This window comes from Balaenoptera borealis (assembly GCF_965194805.1).
Source record: "Balaenoptera borealis genome assembly, chromosome: 18".
In the NCBI taxonomy this organism is placed as follows: Eukaryota; Metazoa; Chordata; class Mammalia; order Artiodactyla; family Balaenopteridae; genus Balaenoptera; species Balaenoptera borealis.
The window spans coordinates 25429234-25449822 of NC_138877.1; the positions used below are offsets into that span (position 1 = coordinate 25429234).

At 35.3% G+C, this 20589-nt stretch overlaps 1 protein-coding gene across 1 annotated transcript in view; it reads right to left on the bottom strand.

Annotated features, from left to right (window-relative positions):
- Positions 1–437: 437 nt before the first annotated feature.
- AKAP11 (A-kinase anchoring protein 11) overlaps positions 438–20589 on the bottom strand; it is a 53456-nt gene continuing 33304 nt past the window's right edge. Inside the window, exons 8-12 of the mRNA XM_082365763.1 lie at positions 19395–19621; positions 16239–16322; positions 15408–15454; positions 12661–12821; positions 438–4377 (exon numbers count right to left, since the gene is read on the bottom strand). Coding sequence (XP_082221889.1) covers positions 4237–4377; positions 12661–12821; positions 15408–15454; positions 16239–16322; positions 19395–19621 — 660 coding nt within the window. The 3' untranslated portion in view covers positions 438–4236. The remainder of the gene's footprint in view (positions 4378–12660; positions 12822–15407; positions 15455–16238; positions 16323–19394; positions 19622–20589) is intronic.

Genomic DNA, 20589 nt, shown 5'->3' on the forward strand with positions numbered 1-20589 from the left:
TACTTAAAACGAAGTCAAATTCCATTAGTAATAAACAACTGGCACCTAATAACTTAAAAGTGCCTGATGCTATACAGCATGACAAAGGTCTGATCTCTATATCCTATGGAAGACGTGCTCAATCCAGGCCAGAAGAGTTTCCTAACACGCTCATATTCAAGGCAATCACAATATTCCATCGATACTTTGCACTAAAATCCACAAACAAATTGGGCAAATAGCCTTTCAAGTCATTCTGTCAGCATTCAGAGGCACCTGAATAAGAACTTAGGATTCACTGCCCTATTAAAAATATTCCTAGCTTCCGTTCTTCTTGAAAACCATGTTAGAAGCACTGAGGTTGTTCAATGTGCCTTCTATCACAGCAATTTCACTTCGATGCCTTTGTTTTTTTGTTCAATACTGAGTATGCTAACAAGATACTACAGATTGATAACCAAGGCCAGGCATTTCTTAAGTTTATTGGGGAATTCTTAGTTGGGAGAGAAAGATCACAGACTTAAACAACTGGAAAAAGATAAAAGAACAATTAATTGCACATTATTACAAAAGTAATTTCTGAAATGTTTATTTTGAGCCACTGCTAAAACAAAATTTTAGTTCGTATTTTGGTAAATGAACATATTAAATTATTGAAAAGCAAAAAAAAAAAAAGTTACTGTTATGCAAGATCTTAATGTAGTAATTCAGCACAAACAGCTACAATTACTCAAAGCTGCTTTTGCTCTATATCTGGTATATTAAACAAAAATGTGAATTACTTTTAACACTGCACAAGTAACCAAAGGTAGTAAATCCAGAAATATTAAAACCTGATATTGAATAGTATTCAAACATTTCAACAAAAACAAAACAATGAACTTCTAGAACTATACTTCTACCCATGTGAAAGGAATGTACATGGACGGTTAAAACAAATAAATAAATAAATAAAGTGACAAGAGTGACCAACACTGTATCTGCATCTTCAGAACAGGAATACAGTGAGTGAGTAAGTGTGTGCAGGGTCTTCTAATAAAAATGAGAAGAAATGCATTTCATTTTAGTACAATTTCATAATTCCCACGGAAGCTCTAATTCTCATGTGCTGGTGACAGGTGGCCAGGGTTTTAAGTGGAAAGTATTTTCCCTACACCCTGAATATGGATGCATTACTCTTTAAAAGTTCTGTGGAAAGTTTCCCTTGAAAAATCAAAATTTAAAGCAATAGATTGATGGGAAATTGATCATTTTAATTGTGGAAGAATAATATTTGCTAAATAATTAACTAAGAAGACATCTGCGTCTAGACTCTGATGATGAGTCAAGGTTAAATTTTGCATTTGGGGAACGTGCATGATATCAAAGTCACGTGGGTAAACTATCTTCCACTTTATACCTGGTGCATTTAATTAAGTAATTAACTTCTCCTACCTGCAAAATAAAACCTTTATTTAAGCAAAACGAAAGTATTATGAATTGAATTAATTCACATCAAATATCTGAAAGGGTAAGTGGAACATTTTTCAAAATATGAAGATGTTATCACATATATTCACTGAGTGAATATTCTCAAAGATTTTATTACTCCATTAAATTGTGTCACAGCATCCAATAGATACTGTAATTTTCTTCCGTGTCATTCCTTTTGTATAAATCAGGAAATACTTTCAAAATCAAAATTAATAATACCCAAAATATAAATGTAATTTAATCTTGGCTTGGGAAAAGAAGAATATGAAAGAAGTGCCCCATTTCAGTCTGAAACAATGTTCTAAAAACCCCGTCAGAGGCCTCCTTCACTTTCTTTCCACAGATCCTTCGATGTTTCTGAAACTGATACAACAGAGAATTCAACCCAAAGCACAACACAACTTTAACAGTTCTGAATAAAATATCATACTTCATAAGGGCCAACGTGTGCAGAATGGCAGTATTACACTGTCATAATAAATCTACTTATGCCAAGTATATTTTTAACAAAATAAGACAGAGTCGTCCTCAACAAACAGATCTGTTCTGAAGGCTGAACAACCAAATAGATCTACAACGTCTTTGGAAAAATCACAAAGTGCCTTTAAACAAAGTAAGTTTACACTGTTCTTGATTAAAAGATACTGTTATAAACTCCAATGTTTTCTCTCTATATACGGAAGCTTAACTCCCGTTTCTTTTCACATCTGCCAACACTTAATATTTTTCTCTACACCCCTGCACTGAACTGATAGAAGTGTGGAGTTCCACTGTGATTAGCACTATGCATGCTAGTGTCTAAGGATTGGTCTGTCAGTCCGCAGTGGCTGAATAAGGGAATTCTGAATCCATCACAGCTCCAGATAATGCAAAGAAAACAAAGATATGAGGAAAATCTTACCGTAAGAGAAATAAACAAACATTTTCAAGTACAGAAAGTTTTACAGAACTAATACATTGTCACTTTAGCTTAAAAGAAATTCAGAACTCAGTTTTGCTGTTAATAAAACCCGTACATACATCGAAGTCAACAAACACAACTTGATAGTTATACACTTGTAAAAATTCAATCTAAGCTTAATAATCAATCAATCTATGTTATAACAACCTGGTTCCTAACATTAAAAAACCCAGTCCAGTGCTGCTGCATATCAAGTTCTGAGAAGCTAAAGACAGAATCAATTCTGGTTATGTACATTTCCTGCATTTCTCCACCTTAAAAAAAATACCTGAAGAAACTTCAGGAAAATTTATTTTTAAGGCCTGCTCTATTTCTTTATCTTAAATTGAGAAAAACCAAAGCATACACAGTGTAACCTTGAAATATTTAAATAGATTTTGGTATTTTTCTTAAAAAGCAATAAAATAATTTCTCTACTGTAATTGTAATTCAAATTAATGTGAGGGCCCTTATTCCTTGTCCCCTGGTGGGTGCTATGTCTTCTATACTTTGTGCAGCTTCCAGAACAGTCAGTGCTCAAGAAAAAAGAAAATGTAACAGAGCAAAACCAAAGCCTCCAACAAAAAATGATTTACTCTAGGGTTACAAAATCTGCTAATGGAAGAACCAAAAATTCACACACACATACCCTCACATACAAAACACAATCCTGGTCCTCTACTCAAGTCAACTCGCAGTTACTAAAGACAAGTAGTAGAAAATGCAGAGCCCAGAAAGACCGTATCAGAGGACTTTACAAAACAGTGCAGGTACACTTTACTGGGGAAGGGATTCAGGGGAGGGTCCCATTTTTTTCTAGAAAAAGCTTATCTTTGCTAAAGTGGGGTGTTTTTTTTCCCAAAATCCCAACAGTGAAAATAATTATTGGGCTTCTCTAAATGCATTTCCAAATTAACATTAAGTTTTAAAATTTCAACATGTTTTGCACCTTTATTTTCATTTATAGGATAAGTTGGGGACCCAAAAGAGTGAAAAAGAAATAAAAATTCTTACTGCACAATCTTTATAGACATTTTATTTTAAAGCACCTTTTTAATGTTAACAGTGGGTTTCTAACAAGAAAAGAGTAAAATAAAAGAGGGCACCAACCACTAGCAAGGTAAAGTTCTCCTTTCCATACACACACACACACACACACACACACACTCACACACACACACACACACACACACACACACTTGCTTTCATGCCAGAACAATTGGTAACATTAGCAAATAATGTCATTTGATGAAAGGCTAGGGAAACTACCACTTACGATATTTATAGAAACCTAAACTACTCATGTTTCTAAGAAATTAAATAACTTGGGGGATTCAAAAAGCTACCAATAGCTGAACTATGAAAATAAAATTGACCCTTAAAAATAGGACAAAAGATGTCAGAAAAAAATTAGCCTCGATGCTATTTTTTGATGTGAGATTTGTTATTAATAGGATACCATTTGCTTGCAAAGGAGCAAAATATAACTCCCTATCCCTGTCACCCACCCTCAGCCACCTCAGTGCAATTTCTAGCAGCACTATTTGGACGCAAAAAGAATGCTGTTAGTCAATGTCCCTGAAAGCCTTCAAATACATGTTCTTAGGGTCTTAACACACTACACATGTGTATAGAAGAATAAACAAAGATAATATTTGAGAGATTACAAAAGTTTGAACTATATATACCATGTGATGACACAACACACTTTAAAAGCTATATTTACCTTCCTCCCAATTCACTTTAAATGTTAATATTCACTATTCAAATTTTACCCTATGCATCTTAATCTGTTCCTTCCTCTCTCAAAACAAATAATAAAATATACTGGTTTGGAGTTTGTTCTATGCATTTTCCAAGAGCCAATCAAACAGGGACTCGGATCTCTCCTCGCTGGACGTCTTCTCCATCGCCTCACAGTATTTAAGCACAGCCTGCAGGAGGTCTCCCACTTTCCAACCTTTTTCTTGTAATCGTTTTGAAAGCTAGTAAGAAAGAAAGGTAAGTCCAACATCAGATAAAACTAAGAATCCTGGTGTTTGCAGTAAAATACTGTTTCCCAGTTGTAACAAGGTCTTCTCCCCTAAACCACCACTCTTTACACAAATTAAACATTTTTCCTTCCTGGCTTTTATAAGTACTCTCCTCCACAGAATGTCACTTTGGGATTGCTGGAGCCAGAATCCCACAAACCTCACCCAGCAGATATACGCCTTCTGTGTGGGCGTAGAGAGGCTACATTTCTACAGGAAATTCTTAACCTAACTAAATACATCTGCCATACCCTCAATTAGGAACATAAAATAATAAAGACAATGTCAAGTTTAATAAAAGGATGTGGATTTTCCTTCCACAACATATAGTGTGTTTTTTTCCCTGGAATACGCACTCTAGCCTCAACGGAAACATGGCTTTCTAAGTTACAAAATGTTAATGTTTCCAAAAAAAAAAAAAACCAAAAAAGTAAATAAATATTAAATACTATGGCGATCATTTTGCAATATATACCAATATCGAATCATTATGTTGTACACCTGAAACTAATACGTTATATATCAGTTATAGCTCTTTATTTTAAAAGTAAATAAATGCACGTTTAAATAAACTATCACCACCAATCAGAACATGTCTTCACTCATTTTTTTTCTACTTAGTTCTGTAAAAACTAATTTTTTGTAATATAAATATGCTTAACCTTTTTAAAAATAGCTTTACTGCAATATAATTCACATACCATACAATCACCCATTTAAAATATACCAGTCAATGGTTTTCATTATATTCACAGAGTTGAATGCAACATCATCACAATCAATATTAGGACACTTTTATCACACCAAAAAAAAAGCCCTACCTGTTAATAATCACTCTCCACTCCTCCAAACCCCCTCAACTCTAGACAATCACTAATCTACTTTCAGTCGATAGACTTGCCTATTTTGGCCGTTTCATTTTAATGGAATCATAAAATATATGGTCTTCTGTGACCTGGCTTCTTTCATTTAGCATAATGATTTCAAGTTTCCTCCATGGTACAGCATCTCTCTACTTCATTCCTTTTTATTGACAGATAATATTCCACTGCATGGATATGCCACATTTTATTCATCCATTCATCGGTTAATGGACATTTAGGATATTTCCACTTTGGGCCTATTATAACACTGCCATGGACATATGTTTTCATTCCTCTTGGGTATATACCTGGGAGTAGAATTGCTGGGTCATATGATAACGCTGTGTTTAACTTTTTGAGGAACTGCAAGAATGTTTTCTTAGGTTACGTGGTGATGAGGTTCCCTTACACCAGCACCATTACACTCAGCTCTGCCTAAGGACTTCCTTAGCCCTCAGTTCATCCAAGACTAAATGACTTGAAAATGTTTGCCTCCCTAAGGTCAGTTCTAATACTTCCCCTACCCATTCTTTCTCCTTGACAATTCACGTCCTGAGCATCCCCTTCTGTCTTATTTTCTGCTTCTGCCTCAAAACAGAAATCTATACTGGAAAAATCCAAGAAGTATAAATAAAGACAACAAAATACCAAAAAAATTTTTTACATAATATCTTTTGAACATACTTCTTTCAACAGTATCTTTGTAAATTCTGAAGCAGGAATCAAGAGTAACTTGATTATTCCTTTTTTGTTATTACCGATTATCTTATATTGGTTATTCTTTGGACTACTCTATATTACATAGTAAGATTAAACCAAAGTTCTGATAAGGAAAATTCCTGGACAAAAACCTTAAGACTGTAAACTAAAAATCTTGACTGATAAGGTAGTTGGGGACTTCCCTGGTGGCACAGTGATTAAGAATCCACCTGCCAATGCAGGGGACATGGGTTTGATCCCTGGTCTGGAAAGATCCCACATGCCGCGGAACAACTAAGCCCATGCGCCACAACTACTGAGCCTGCGCTCTAGAGCCCGTGAGCCACAACTACTGACACCCACGCGCCTAGAGCCTGTGCTCCGCAACAAGAAGCCTGCGCACTGCAACGAAGAGTAGCCCCTGCTCGCCGCAACTAGAGAAAGCCCGTGCACAGCAACAAAGACCCAACACAGCCAAAAATAAATAAATATATAAATAAATAAATTTATTAAAAAAAAAAAGGTACTTGGCACACAGTAAGTTATCAATAAAAATATCCTATTAGTGCATCTAACCTGAATGTTCTATTATTAGAACCCTATTAAAAGCTCAAAGTGAACTACTGTCCCTTATTAAATGTTTAAATGTTTATTGGCTTTTACTTATGCCAGCTTCTCATACTAATGAAACTGGATTAACAGAAGAGACACACTAATTACTAGGCACAATCATGAATCAATTAAATACAAAGAATAACTCTATCTTTTCATATGAATACATGAAATGCTTATTTTTTGAAAAAGTTATTATCATATTAGTCATCAATTTTATACACATCAGTGTATACATGGCAATTCCAATCTCCCAACTCATCACACCATGACCTACACCCCCCCCCCGCTGCTTTCCACGCTTGGTGTCCATATGTTTGTTCTCTACATCTGTGTCTCAATTTCTGCCCTGCAAACCGGTTCATCTGTACCATTTTTCTACATTCCACATATATGCATTAATATACGATATTTGTTTTTGTGTTTCTGACTTACTTCACTCTCTATGACAGTCTCTAGATCCATCCACGTCACTACAAATGACCCAATTTCATTCCTTTTCATGGCTGAGTAATATTCCATTGTATATACGTACCACCTCTTCTTTATCCATTTGTCTGCTGATGGACACTTCGGTTGCTTCCATGACCTGGCTATTGTAAATAGTGCTGCAACGAACATTCGGGTGCATGTGTCTTTCTGAATTATGGTTTTCTCTGGGTATGTGCCTAGTGGGATTGCTGGGTCATATGGTAATACTATTTTTAGTTCTTTAAGGAAACTCCATACTGTTCTCCATAGTGGCTGTATCAATTTACATTCCCAGCAACAGTGCAAGAGGGTTCCCTTTTCTCCACACCCTCTCCAGCATTTGTTCTTTGTAGATTTTCTGATGATGCCCATTCTAACTGGTGTGAGGTGATACCTCATTGTAGTTTTGATTTGCATTTCTCTAATAATTAGTGATGTTGAACAGCTTTTCATGTGCTTCTTGGCCACCTGTATGTCTGCCTTGGAGAAATGTCTATTTAGGTCTTCTGCCCATTTTTGGATCGGGTTGTTTGTTTTTTTAATATTGAGCTGCATGAGCTGTTTATATATTTTGGAGATTAATCCTTTGTCCATTGATTCGTTTGCAAATATTTTCTCCCATTCTGAGGGTTGTCTTTTGGTCTTGATTATGGTTTCCTTTGTTGTGCAAAAGCTTTTAAGTTTCATTAGGTCCCATTTGTTTGTTTTTGTTTTAATTTCCATTACTCTAGGAGGTGGATCAAAAAAGATCTTCCTGTGATTTATGTCAAAGAGTGTTCTTCCTATGTATTCCTCTAAGAGTGTTATAGTGCCCGGTCTTACATTTAGGTCTCGAATCCATTTTGAGTTTATTTTTGTGTATGGTGCTAGGGAGTGTTCTAATTTCATTCTTTTACATGTAGCTGTCCAGTTTTCCCAGCACCACTTATTGAAGAGACTGTCTTTTCTCCATTGTATATCCTTGCCTCCTTTGTCATAGATTAGTTGACCATAGGTGCGTGGGTTTATCTCTGGGCTTTCTATCCTGTTCCATTGATCTATATTTCTGTTTTTGTGCCAGTACCATATTGTCTTGATTACTGTAGCTTTGTAGTATAGTCTGAAGTCGGGAGTCTGATTCCTCCAGCTCCGTTTTTTTTCCCTCAAGACTGCTTTGGCTATTCGGGGTCTTTTGTGTCTCCATACAAATTTTAAGATGTTTTGTTCTAGTTCTGTAAAAAATAGCATTGGTAATTTGATAGGGATTGCATTGAATCTGTAAATTGCTTTGGGTAGTATAGTCATTTTCACAATATTGATTCTTCCAATCCAAGAACATGGTATATCTCTCCATCTGTTGGTATCATCTTTCTTTCATCAGTGTCTTATAGTTTTCTGCATACAGGTCTTTTGTTTCCTTAGGTAGGTTTATTCCTAGGTATTTTATTCTTTTTGTTGCAATGGTAAATGGGAGTGTTTCCTTAATTTCTCTTTCAGATTTTTCATCATTAGTGTATAGGAATGCAAGAGATTTCTGTGCATTAATTTTGTATCCTGCAACTTTACCAAATTCATTGATTACCGCTAGTAGTTTTCTGGTGGCATGTTTAGGATTCTCTATGTATAGTATCATATAATCTGCAAACAGTGACAGTTTTACTTCTTCTTTTCCAATTTCTATTCCTTTTCTTCCCTGATTGCCGTGGCTAGGACTTCCAAAACTATGTTGAATACTAGTGGTGAGAGTGGACATCCTTGTCTTGTTCCTGATCTTAGAGGAAATGCTTTCAGTTTTTCACCACTGAGAATGATGTTTGCTCTGGGTTTGTCGTATATGGCCCTTATTATGTTGAAGTAGGTTCCCTCTATGCCCACTTTCTGGAGAGTTTTTATCATAAATCGGTGTTGAATTTTGTCAAAAGCCTTTTCTGCATCTATTGAGATGATGATATGGTTTTCATCCTTCAATATGTTAATATGGTGTATCACATTGATGGACTTGCATATACTGAAGAATCCTTGCATCCCTGGGATAAATCCCACTTGATCATGGTGTATGATCCTTTTAATGTGTTGTTGGATTCTGATTGCTAGTATTTTGTTGAGGATTTCTGCATCTATATTCATCAATGATACTGGTATGCAATTTTCTTTTTTTGTAGTATCTTTGTCTGGTTTTGGTATCAGGGTGATGGTGGCCTCACAGAATGAGTTTGGGAGTGTTCCTTCCTCTGCAACTTTTTGGAAGAGTTTGAGAAGGATGGGTTTTAGCTCTTCTCTAAATGTTTGATAGAATTCACCTGTGAAGCCATCTGGTCCTGGACTTTTGTTTGTTGGAAGATTTTTAATCAGTTTCAGTTTCATTACTTGTGATTGGTCTATTCATATTTTCTGTTTCTTCCTGGTTCAGTCATGGAAGGTTATACCTTTCTAAGAAATTGTCCATTTCTTCCAGGTTGTCCATTTTATCGTCATAGAGTTGCTTGCAGTAGTCTCTTTGGATACTCTCTAGTTCTTCGGTGCCTGTTGTAACTTCTCCTTTTTCATTTCTAATTTTATTGATTTGAGTTTCTCCCTCTTTTTCTTGATGAGTCTGGCTAATGGTTTATCAATTTTGTTTATCTTCTCAAAGAACCAGCTTTTAGTTTTATTGATCTTTGCTATTGTTTTCTTTGTTTCTATTTCATTTATTTCTGCTTTTACCTTTATAGTTTCTTTCCTTATGCTGACTTTGGGTTTTGTTTGTTCTTCTTTCTCTAGTTCCTTTAGGTGAAATGTTAGATTGTTTATTTGAGATTTTTCTTGTTTCGTGAAGTAGGCTTGTATAGCTATAAACTTCCCTCTAAGAACTGCTTTTGCTGCATCCCATAGGTTTTGGATCGTCATGTTCTCATTGTCATTTTTCTCCAGGTATTTCTTTATTTTCTCTTTGATTTCTTCATTGATCTCTTGGTTATTTAGTAACATATTGTTTAGCCTCCATGTGTTTTTGTTTTTTACGTTTTTTTTCCCTGTAATTGATTTCTAATCTCATAGCGTTGTGGTCAGAAAAGATGCTTGATATGATTTCAATTTTCTTAAATTTACTGAGGCTTGATTTGTGACCCAAGATGTGATGTATCATGGAGAATGATCTGTGCGCACTTGAGAAAAAAGTGTAATCTGCTGTTTTTGGATGGAATGTCCTATAAATATCAATTAAATCTATCTGGTCTATTGTGTCATTTAAAGCTTGTGTTTCCTTATTAATTTTCTGTTTGGATGATCTGTCCATTGGTGTAAGTGAGGTGTTAAAGTCCCCCACTATTATTGTGTTGCTGTCGATTTCCTCTTTTAGAGCTGTTAGCAGTTGCCTTATGTATTGAGGTGCCCCTATGTTGGGTGCATATCTATTTACCATTTTTATATCTTCTTCTTGGGTTGATCCCTTGACCATTACGTAGTATCCTTCCTTGTCTCTTGTAGCATTCTTTATTTTAAAGTCTATTTTATCTGATATAAGTATTGCTACTCCAGCTTTCTTTTGATTTCCATTTGCATGGAATATCTTTTTCCATCCCCTCACTTTCAGTCTGTATGTGTCCCTAGGTCTGAAGTGGGTCTCTTGTAGATAGCATATATATGGGTCTTGTTTTTGTATCCATTCAGCGAGCCTGTGTCTTTTGGTTGGAGCATTTAATCCATTCACGTTTAAGGTAATTATCGATATGTATGTTCCTATGACCATTTTCTTAATTGTTTTGGGTTTGTTTTTGTAGGTCCTTTTCTTTTCTTGTGTTTCCCACTTAGAGAAGTTCCTTTAGCATTTGTTATAGAGCTGGTTTCATGGTGCTGAATTCCCTTACCTTTTGCTTGTCTGTAAAGCTTTTGATTTCTCCTTCGAATCTGAATGAGATCCTTGCTGGTTAGAGTAATCTTGGTTGTAGGTTCTTCCCTTTCATCACTTTAAGTATATCATGCCACTCCCTTCTGGCTTGTAGAGTTTGTGCTGAGAAATCAGTTGTTAACCTTATGGGAGTTCCCTTGTATGTTATTTGTCGTTTTTCCCTTGCTGCTTTCAATAATTTTTCTTTGTCTTTAATTTTTGCCAATTTGATTACTATGTGTCTCAGCGTGTTTTTCCTTTGGTTTATCCTGTATGGGACTCGCTGTGCTTCCTGGACTTGGGTGGCTATTTCCTTTCCCATGTTAGGGAAGTTTTCGACTACAATCTCTTCAAATACTTTCTCTGGTCCTTTCTGTCTCTCTTCTCCTTCTGGGACCCCTTTAATGCGAATGTTGTTGCGTTTAATGTTGTCCCAGAGGTCTCTTAGGCTGTCTTCATTTCTTTTCATTCTTTTTTTTTTATTCTGTTCTGTGGCAGTAAATTCCACCATTCTGTCTTCCAGGTCACTTATCCGTTCTTCTGCCTCAGTTATTCTGCTACTGATTCCTTCTAGTGTAGTTTTCACTTCAGTTATTGTATTGTTCATCTCTGTTTGTTTGTTCTTTAATTCTTCTAGGTCTTTGTTAAATATTTCTTTCATCTTCTCGATCTTTGCCTCCATTCTTTTTCCGAGGGCCTGGATCATCTTCACTATCATTATTCTGAATTCTCTTTCTGGAAGGTTGCCTATCTCCACTTCATTTAGTTGTCTTTCTGGGGTTTTATCTTGTTCCTTCATCTGGTACATAGCCCTCTGCCTTTTCATCTTGTCTATCTTTCTGTGAATGTGGTTTTTGTTCCAGAGGCTGCAGGACTGTAGTTCTTCTGCTGTCCGCCCTCTGGTGGATGAGGCTATCTAAGAGGCTTGTGCAAGCTTCCTGATGGGAGGGACTGGTGGTGGGTAGAGCTGGCTGTTGCTCTGGTGGTCAGAGCTCAGTAAAACTTTAATCCACTTGTCTGATGATGGGTGTGGCTGGGTTCCCTCCCTGTTGGTTGTTTGGCCTGAGGCGACCCAACACTGGAGCCTACCCAGGCTCTTTGGAGGGGCTAATGGCAGACTCTGGGAGGGCTCACACCAAGGAGTACTTCCCAGAACTTCTGCTGCCAGTAAGACCCTATTTCTAATATGGATTGATTCATTCAGTTCTACATCAGTGACCCAAGCATTACAGAGTGTAAAGACCATACATCATATGACTCATCCTTTCCATGGTTTATTTCCACAAACACTATCACTTGCCCAGAAATAACTATAATTTTGTAAATCTCTTATTTCCCCAAGTTCTTTATGATTGATTTCCTTCTTTCCAGTGCATTTGACCTGAAGTCATAGGTCCATCCAGTCGATGATAAGACAGAAAACTCATGAAATGCTTATTAAAGGCACCTAACTTTGAAAACTTTGGATGTGCCAGGCAGTAGATTAAGCATTTTTTTTTTACAGTATTATATTTAATCCTCACAAACCTTTGCAAGGTAAATTCTATACTCATTTCCACGGTACAGATAAAGAAACTGAGACTGGTGAACTTACCCAAGGTTACACTGCTAGAGAGAGGCGGAGCTGATACCTGAGTCCAACCACTGGACTCTATTACCTGGGCATTTACCCACTTTCTATCAACCATGTGACACAGAACATCATATACCGTGTCCTCACAACCACCCTATAAGGTAGGTACTTACTTGTATAAACTCCTTCTTTGCAGAGTCATGAAAATAAAGTTCTGCAACTTCGGCCTCAGAGGCAACGAGCCACTGAAGAATAATCCTTAGCTGGGGGTCTACTGTGCATGGCTCCATGTCAACATTCGCAATTAGCAGAGTATTTCCATCTTGCTCTGAACCTAATATTTAAATTGAAACGATATGAAGTGAAACTCATCAATTCAACTCTCAGTGCTCTGCTTTCCAAGGACATATAAGCATTTTCCATTTCTTAAGAGTCCAAGGAATTCTGGAAAAAAATTCATCTTTTCTTAACTGCACCATAACATCAACTAAAGCATTACTTTGAAAAGGCAAAATAATGCTAAAACAAAGGAACAGCTTTGATCATTTGTGACAGCAGAAATGCAAAACTCTATTCTCAGATATTGAATTCAAGAGCCAATTCCCAAATGCCATAATTTGTGTCAAAATATAATCTATAGGTAAAGCTGAAAAAAAATAAAACTGAAATGCTACAATTACAATCAAAATATAAATAAAACACAAATAAAAACCTCAAATAAATATATTAAATGGACTTTAAGAAAGCTTTCTGAACTAAGAGAAATAGCAGCAGCAGTGAACACTTGTATTGCACATATTACATCCTAAGTATTGTTTTAATCTCTTTACATATACAAACTCCTTTAATCCTCACAAGGAGGGAACTGCTATCATCTCATTTTACAGGTGAGGAATCTGAGGCATAGAGAGATCCAGAGTCTCACAGCCGGAAATGGCTGAGCCAGGATATAAACACAGGCGGTCTGGCTCCATGCTCTTAATCACTTCACTCTTTAGGCAAAATACAAAAAAAAAAAAAGTCATATGCAACCACTTACCTCCCAAAAGCTAAACCAGGGAATTTTCTGGTACACCCTTATTATAAATAAGACACTGTTCTCAAGTTTAAGTTTTAATGAAAATTATGATTTCAACATAAAAAAGATGAATCCCTGTTGACTACAAAACTAATGCCCGTGCACCAATATCGTGTGTTTAACACTGCTGCTTAGTGGTGGGCCTCCCACACAAGAGGCCAGCAGTGGGGCATGCTGGTAGACATGGCACCAATTTGCACCAGTAATGGACATTTATTGGTCAATGTCCCTGATTCTTTTTTTTACAGTTTGCAGGGCATTCTAGACCACTACTAATCATTTTTAGGATTCGTATTGACCCCTAAAATTTTTCATTTAAAAAAATTGGTCCACACTATTCTCTTAACATAAATGTATTATCATTTCTCTCCTCTCTCCCCTCTGACTTTCAGTCAAAAATGGGTCTGGCAGACGATGGTACCAGACAAAATCTTTGGGCCATTCTGTAAATTCTGCAGAGGTCATGGGGTTGAAATGTTCTCTGTACCACTGGATTTCCCAGTTCAGGGTTCCTGGTTGCCTGGCCTAAGAATGACTTGTCTTTGGGGAGGTTACTCAACCCTAGCAAAAAGAGAAAGAACTGACATCCTGCAATTACAAACAATAACAAAAAAAATGAAGTTTGTTGCCTTAGGATTTCCATAATTTTGAATCATTTATAAATATACATCAATCCATCTCCTAATTTACCAATTTCTAACTTAACAAATTTGAAAGTTAGCTACAATTTTCTATATAATGAGAGATGACTATAATCTCTAAAGCTGAGTAATGACATATCTACATATAATTAACCTCCCAGTTTATTCCTAGTTACAAAAACAATACTGAACAGCCTGTGACCAATGGTATCTAGTATTTATATCTTTGGAACCATGTTCATTAAAGGAAGAAACGAATATTTTCTTCCAATATATGTGTGAGTGTAAGACTGGAATTGAGGGAAGGAAGAATCTATTTTAAAATATCTTTTATTTTTACTTATTGATTTATGTAAGGTTGACAGCAAAACAAACTGACATGTGATATGATAATAAATTATATCTCATAATGTAAGAATTTTATATTTTGAAAAAGATAATTATATGAAGAGATTATCATGAATTTCTCTCTCAAATAATTGAATAATTCTTTTAAAGTAGTTCGGTCTTTACGCTGATGAGTACTTCCTTAGTTTAGCAATCAAATAACACAAACTGCTCAGCAAAGGATCTGACACTGGTTAGATTAGTCAAGAATACCTTGATTTGGAATATTTCCTCATCTTTCAATTCCTTTATTGTATTATCTGTACAATAAGAAATTTGGACAAGAACTTCTCTTGGGTCTACTCTAGTTACAAATTTGTGTAATTTTAATGGAAAACAATTTAAAAATAAATCAAAGTTTGTTCTAACGAATATTATTTCAAGTTACATTGAATAGTTTAAATGAATAATATTGTATTGAAGGGATCCCAAAAGACATTAATAACCAAAAGGGAAGGGAAAAAATACCATTGTGAAATGTAAAATGATTTTTTCTCAGTTATTACTAAAAGTCTTCAGTTAGTATTTCCCATTTAATCTGACTTCATATAGGTTATTATAAATGTCTTTTATTTTTGTATGTCTGTATTGCTTAATATTCCAAGTCTAGTAAAATCTTATGCAAATAAACCAATGAATTTAAACAAAACAAAACAAAAAAGAACACCCTGGTTTGTAATGTAAAAACCCTGATTTGTAACAACCCAGCGCCTATCTGATGAAAATGTACAAACACAAACATTAAAGACTTTTCTAAAGAACCTTATAAAAAAACATGCAAACACTTTGAAAAAACAAATTGTCAGTTAGTTACCTTCTACATCATCCTCATGCTCTTCATCTTTATCATCCGGCCCATCACTTATCGAATGAAGTAGCAGAAGCAGTTAAAAAAAAAAAAAGCTTTAATTAATAATGGTACTAAAGCCAATTCTTAAAACGTGGTAAAAAATGAATGATACAATATAACATATGATATTTTAAAAGGGGAGAAATGACAACAAAAAGGAAGCTTTGCTTCTCACATCATTTCATGTTAAAATCTGAACTGCAAATGATGCCTAAAGGTAAGTTATCAATAACTGAGAAGTTCTACCTAACCATGATATCTATACAGTGTCAAGTAATTACATAATAAAATTTAATTTAAAATAATTTAAAGCCAAAATATTCTAATTTGGTTTTAGATAACACAGCATCTGAATATTGCAGAATGCCATGAATAATTATTTATTAATGCTTCTGCTGATGCCATTTGTATTTTTTTTTAACATAGTAAAAACATTTGTTCTATACCTTTCTTATGAATAAAACTGCATACAAAAACAAAAAACCAAAACAAAACAACAGAAATCCTGTAGGAAGCAAGCTCTTTTTAATGAAACAGTAATTGGTAGAATGAAAAATAGCAAGCAGTGCAACACATGCATAGAATTAACACATTTTGCAATTAGATGTCAGTCACATCTTAGCATAGTTGAATTTTTTCATTAGATGTAAATTTATCAAGCAGAATCATGTCAAAATATAGGAGAAAAGCAGGTTGATACACATTGGCATTGTAACCCACATTCTTTTAAGAATATGACATCATGCATTAGTGGTGAAAGACTCATCAGTGTTTAGGTTTCTGGACTGGACCAACCTGTCTGATGTTGGAAAGGATAAATTGTCCTCATACAAATCTCCTTCTAAACCAAGACTGCTCCAGCTACTGCTGTTACCATTACTGCCAGAGGAAGAAAAGAACAGAGCTGAACTAGCAAATGAATGGTAAAGACGACCCTGGTTTTCCTTGGAACAGCATGCGTCAGTGGTAACTGCGGACATTCTGAAGCTGCCACGGTGGGTGCAGCATCTGTGGAGTTACGTAAAGACCATCGCTGCTACTGTACAAGGTATCTGACAGCTTCAGAGATTTGGGAGTTTTCTTACTTGTCCTCAAAAGTTCATGAAAATTATTCTAAATGTGTATTTATTTTACAGATAAAGACAATGACTTTTAATGAATGCATGAACTAAGAAGTTTCGCAATGAAATTACTGTCTATGGCAAAGCTTAGGATATAATTTGTAGAAAGCCAATGCTCTTCAGTTTGGATAAAGTTTAAAAACAAAAAAACCACAGGTTAACATTCTCTCAAGTCTTTAGATAGTGCAAACAGTGATGGGCCAGGGTGGTGATGGAGGATGGGGAAAGGGATGGGATGGCAGACACCAAAACACAGTCCCAAATAGACCTTTTCTAACTACTAGGAGAAAAGCTGTCTTCTGATTTTAAAATACTCTTATTATGTCAATTACCTTCATTTCATTAACTATGTATAATTCAGTAGGTGGCAAATAATATACATTTTCTTCAGAATATTGAATAACCAAGGTTTAATCAAGCATTACACTTGTCTGATCAGCCAGTCACTAACGCCACACAGACACCTTCTCACGCTACCTAATCAAAAGAAGAAAGCAGCTACGTTCTACAAGTGCGGCAAAGCGATACAACACAAAAAGCAACTGCGTTCAGAAACAAAACTGAATTCAGTTTTTCAGATTAAAATCTAAACATGCAATTTTAAAAAATTCTAATCATTAAAATAATTAGTAAGCACACATTAGTTTGCAGTGATAAGCAGCTATATTTCCCCATATTAGGCTAGACAATTATAAAAATTAATATTCACACAAACCAAAATTTTGGTTCTAAAAAATGAATTAAAATAAAATCATCTTTCATGCATCAGTAAATGTTGACAAGGTTACCAAAAAAGGGGATGATTATTTAAAAGTTCTAGTTTCCAGGCCATCTCAATAATTAACATATCCATATTAACTCTAGCACTATCAAACTGTCACAAACCATAATGCATTACAGAATAAAAGTTAAAACTGATCAGTGCCTTTTCGACCCTATGTTCAAACAAATATAGATCTATTATAAAACCATTAAACCAACCAGAATTTTTGCCCATGTAGTCTGTTGCCAGACAAACCAAAAATGAGAAAATATGGAAATACAGAATGGATAGAGAGCTATGAGCCGAAGAGAAAGAGAAAATTAATGATCTCAAACACCATATTTACTTCTATTAATAGAATGATTATCTAAGCACAGAAAAAAATTACAAAATTAAAATTCTGACCCATTTCCACACTAAAGCCATGTATCTTAAGTGAGGTCTCTGGATCTTAAGTGTGGTCTCTGAATCACTTGCTTTAAAATAATCGGAGGTACTTATCAAGCCTGCAGAATCTTGGGACCCTCCAATGACCCAGGGAATCTTCATCTCTGGGAGGCAAGCACACCACCAACCCTGGATGAGCCCCACTAAGTTTTTCTTTGTGCCTGAACCTTAAGGCCACACAGCATCATTAGTTCTTATTAATTCTATAGTCAATTAAAACCACAGGTGTTCTTCTGACAAAATGCTATCAAGTCAGGTTTTCCCCATCCTGAATTCAAATAATTAATTTTCTGAACCTAAATGCATTTACCTATGTTAAACATTATTAGTTTAGCCTCAGCCTGATTTAGTCTTTCTGAACCTTGGTTCTGTTAATGGGATTACCTTTTCATCTTTGTTTTGAGTCACTCACAAATACTAAGTGTTCTACATCACTAATAAAATAATGCTGAAGAGGAAGAACCAAGGACAGACCTTGGTAGGCGCCTCCCTCTTTTCGTCAAATTAGATAACATTCCATACCAAGTCGTTCAACCAGCTACAGTCCTCCTAATGCCACTAGCCTCTAACCCTTGTTCTCCCACTTTAACACCAGGATTCCGTAAGCAATGTCAACCCCCAACTGAAATTCTAGAAGCCTGCTTCTCAAAGATGAGAGAAGAATTTAAGTGTTCAATATTCTACTCTAAAGTTATGGGAAGGGCCAAATGATGATCTGTGATATTACCCCCACTTCCTGCTACCAGTTTTAAAGACTGCCTTTTTGGATTTAGATTTTGTAAAATACTGGTGGTTTACATCACATTTTAAGAAATTATGACAAAATAGATACTTTATAAAAATATTAAGACTTACTGGTTAATCCAAGCATCAAACAAAATACTCTGAGATGATGTGTTCTAACAGGTGAAAAGCCATTTAGGCCTTTACAGAGTTAAGCAGCTTCTCTGCTGTTCTAACAGGTGAAAAGCCATTTAGGCCTTTACAGAGTTAAGAATATAAGAAACAACTGTTATCATAATTAATAAAATATTCCAAAACTATTTTAATGAACAAAGTTAACTGAGAAAATGATATATGAAGTGACTTCTGCTGTACAAAACCACACTTTTATAATGAGTTTATGTATTTTCAGTCATTCAAGTATAAATGCTCAAGTTACAGTGTTCCTGAAAGGACAAGTAAGGAATCCTTCCCCCCAAAAGATACTACTTTCATGTCAAGAAAATTACAGGGCCATTTTGATGCCTTTTACAGATAACTGTTCTTTTTCCTATCCATTAGAGAAAAAAAAAAGTACCCTCTTTAAAGTGAGAAAGAAAACTTTTTCCTCAAAAATTCATGAGAAGTCCAAGTAAAGCTTTTTAAAGGGTATAGAATCAAATGTATGAAGTATTTTTCAAATCAACTATTGGCACATTCAAAGAAAATTAGCTCAGCTAGTTATTGTATTTAATAAATGTCAAAACCATTAGAAATATATTGTGAACAATAAAATACACTTTGAAAATAACAGATTTTCAAATTCAGAATTTTAAAATCAAACTCAATGTAAATTTATAGCTTACTTCTGAGGTCTGAGTACCTGAACTATGCAATTACATACAAAATCATAGTCACCTTTCACTTAGATGATGAAAACTACTGCTTTCATCCTGGTGTTCATCTTCAAAACTTAAATTGGACCAGCTACCAGTGCTGTCATCACCAATACTGAGATTCATCTGCTGGCTACCAAAAGACTCAGTTGACTGAAAGTCTTCTATTTCTTTTGGACTGGAAAAAAAAAAAAAAAAGGAAGGAAGAAAGAAACAAAGTCCAAAAGCATCAGATTCTGAATTATAGGTCTATCCATTTGATGATAAAGATGACAAAAACAAGAAGTGATATTCAGAGCTAGACCAGTGTCCATCTAACCTTTGGTTTGTGTCTGCTAATAAAGAGACTTGGCAGGAGAGCATACTAACTTCAAAGTTAGCTGAGGCACCTACACAACATCCCTAACTCACCTTGTTCATCTATTATGGATCCATCCCAAGCACACCATTTATTTAAATTCTCTTTAAAGCAGTTCATATTTTCAACTGGAACCTCTATGAAGGAGCACAAGTTCCTAAGTTTTTGTAAGACAGTATTTTATTTGTACCAAAAATTACCCCTTTTCTGGCTTAATTTAAGAACAAAAAAAAGTAGTTCAAGGAATTCTAGTACTGTCAAGCCTATAATCAAACTAGCCAAATCTCTTCAAGATTTTGAGCTTGGATCATAACCTCTCTCATTTTTTTCTCAATGAAAAGACATTTATATTTTTATTCCATCTTCACAAGAAATGTCATTCACTGTTCAATTACTGTATTTGTCCCTTCTACATTTTACTCTGGAGTAACAGTTTAAAGTGATATTTTAATTTTTTATTGAAGTATAGTTGATTTATGATATTAAATTAGTTTCAGGTGTACAACATAGTGATTCAATATTTTTGTAGATTACACTCCCTTTAAAGCTATTACAAAATAATGGTTATATTTGTTTCCCTGTGCTGTACAATTTATCCTTGTTGCTTGTTTTACACATAGTAGTTGGTATCTCTTAACCGCATACCCCTATCTCGCCCCACATTTTTAAACATGAAGAGGGAAAATGCTGATCTTCTGGTCAAAACCTTCTAGTGGCTTCTCGTCAATCAAAATAAGAGTCCAAATCCTTATAACATACATCAGGTGTGACAACCTCTCACAACCTCCACTGGTCTCCTACTCTCCCTGGCTCCCTTGCTTTAGCCACACAAGCTTCTCTGAGGCTTCCACAACATGCA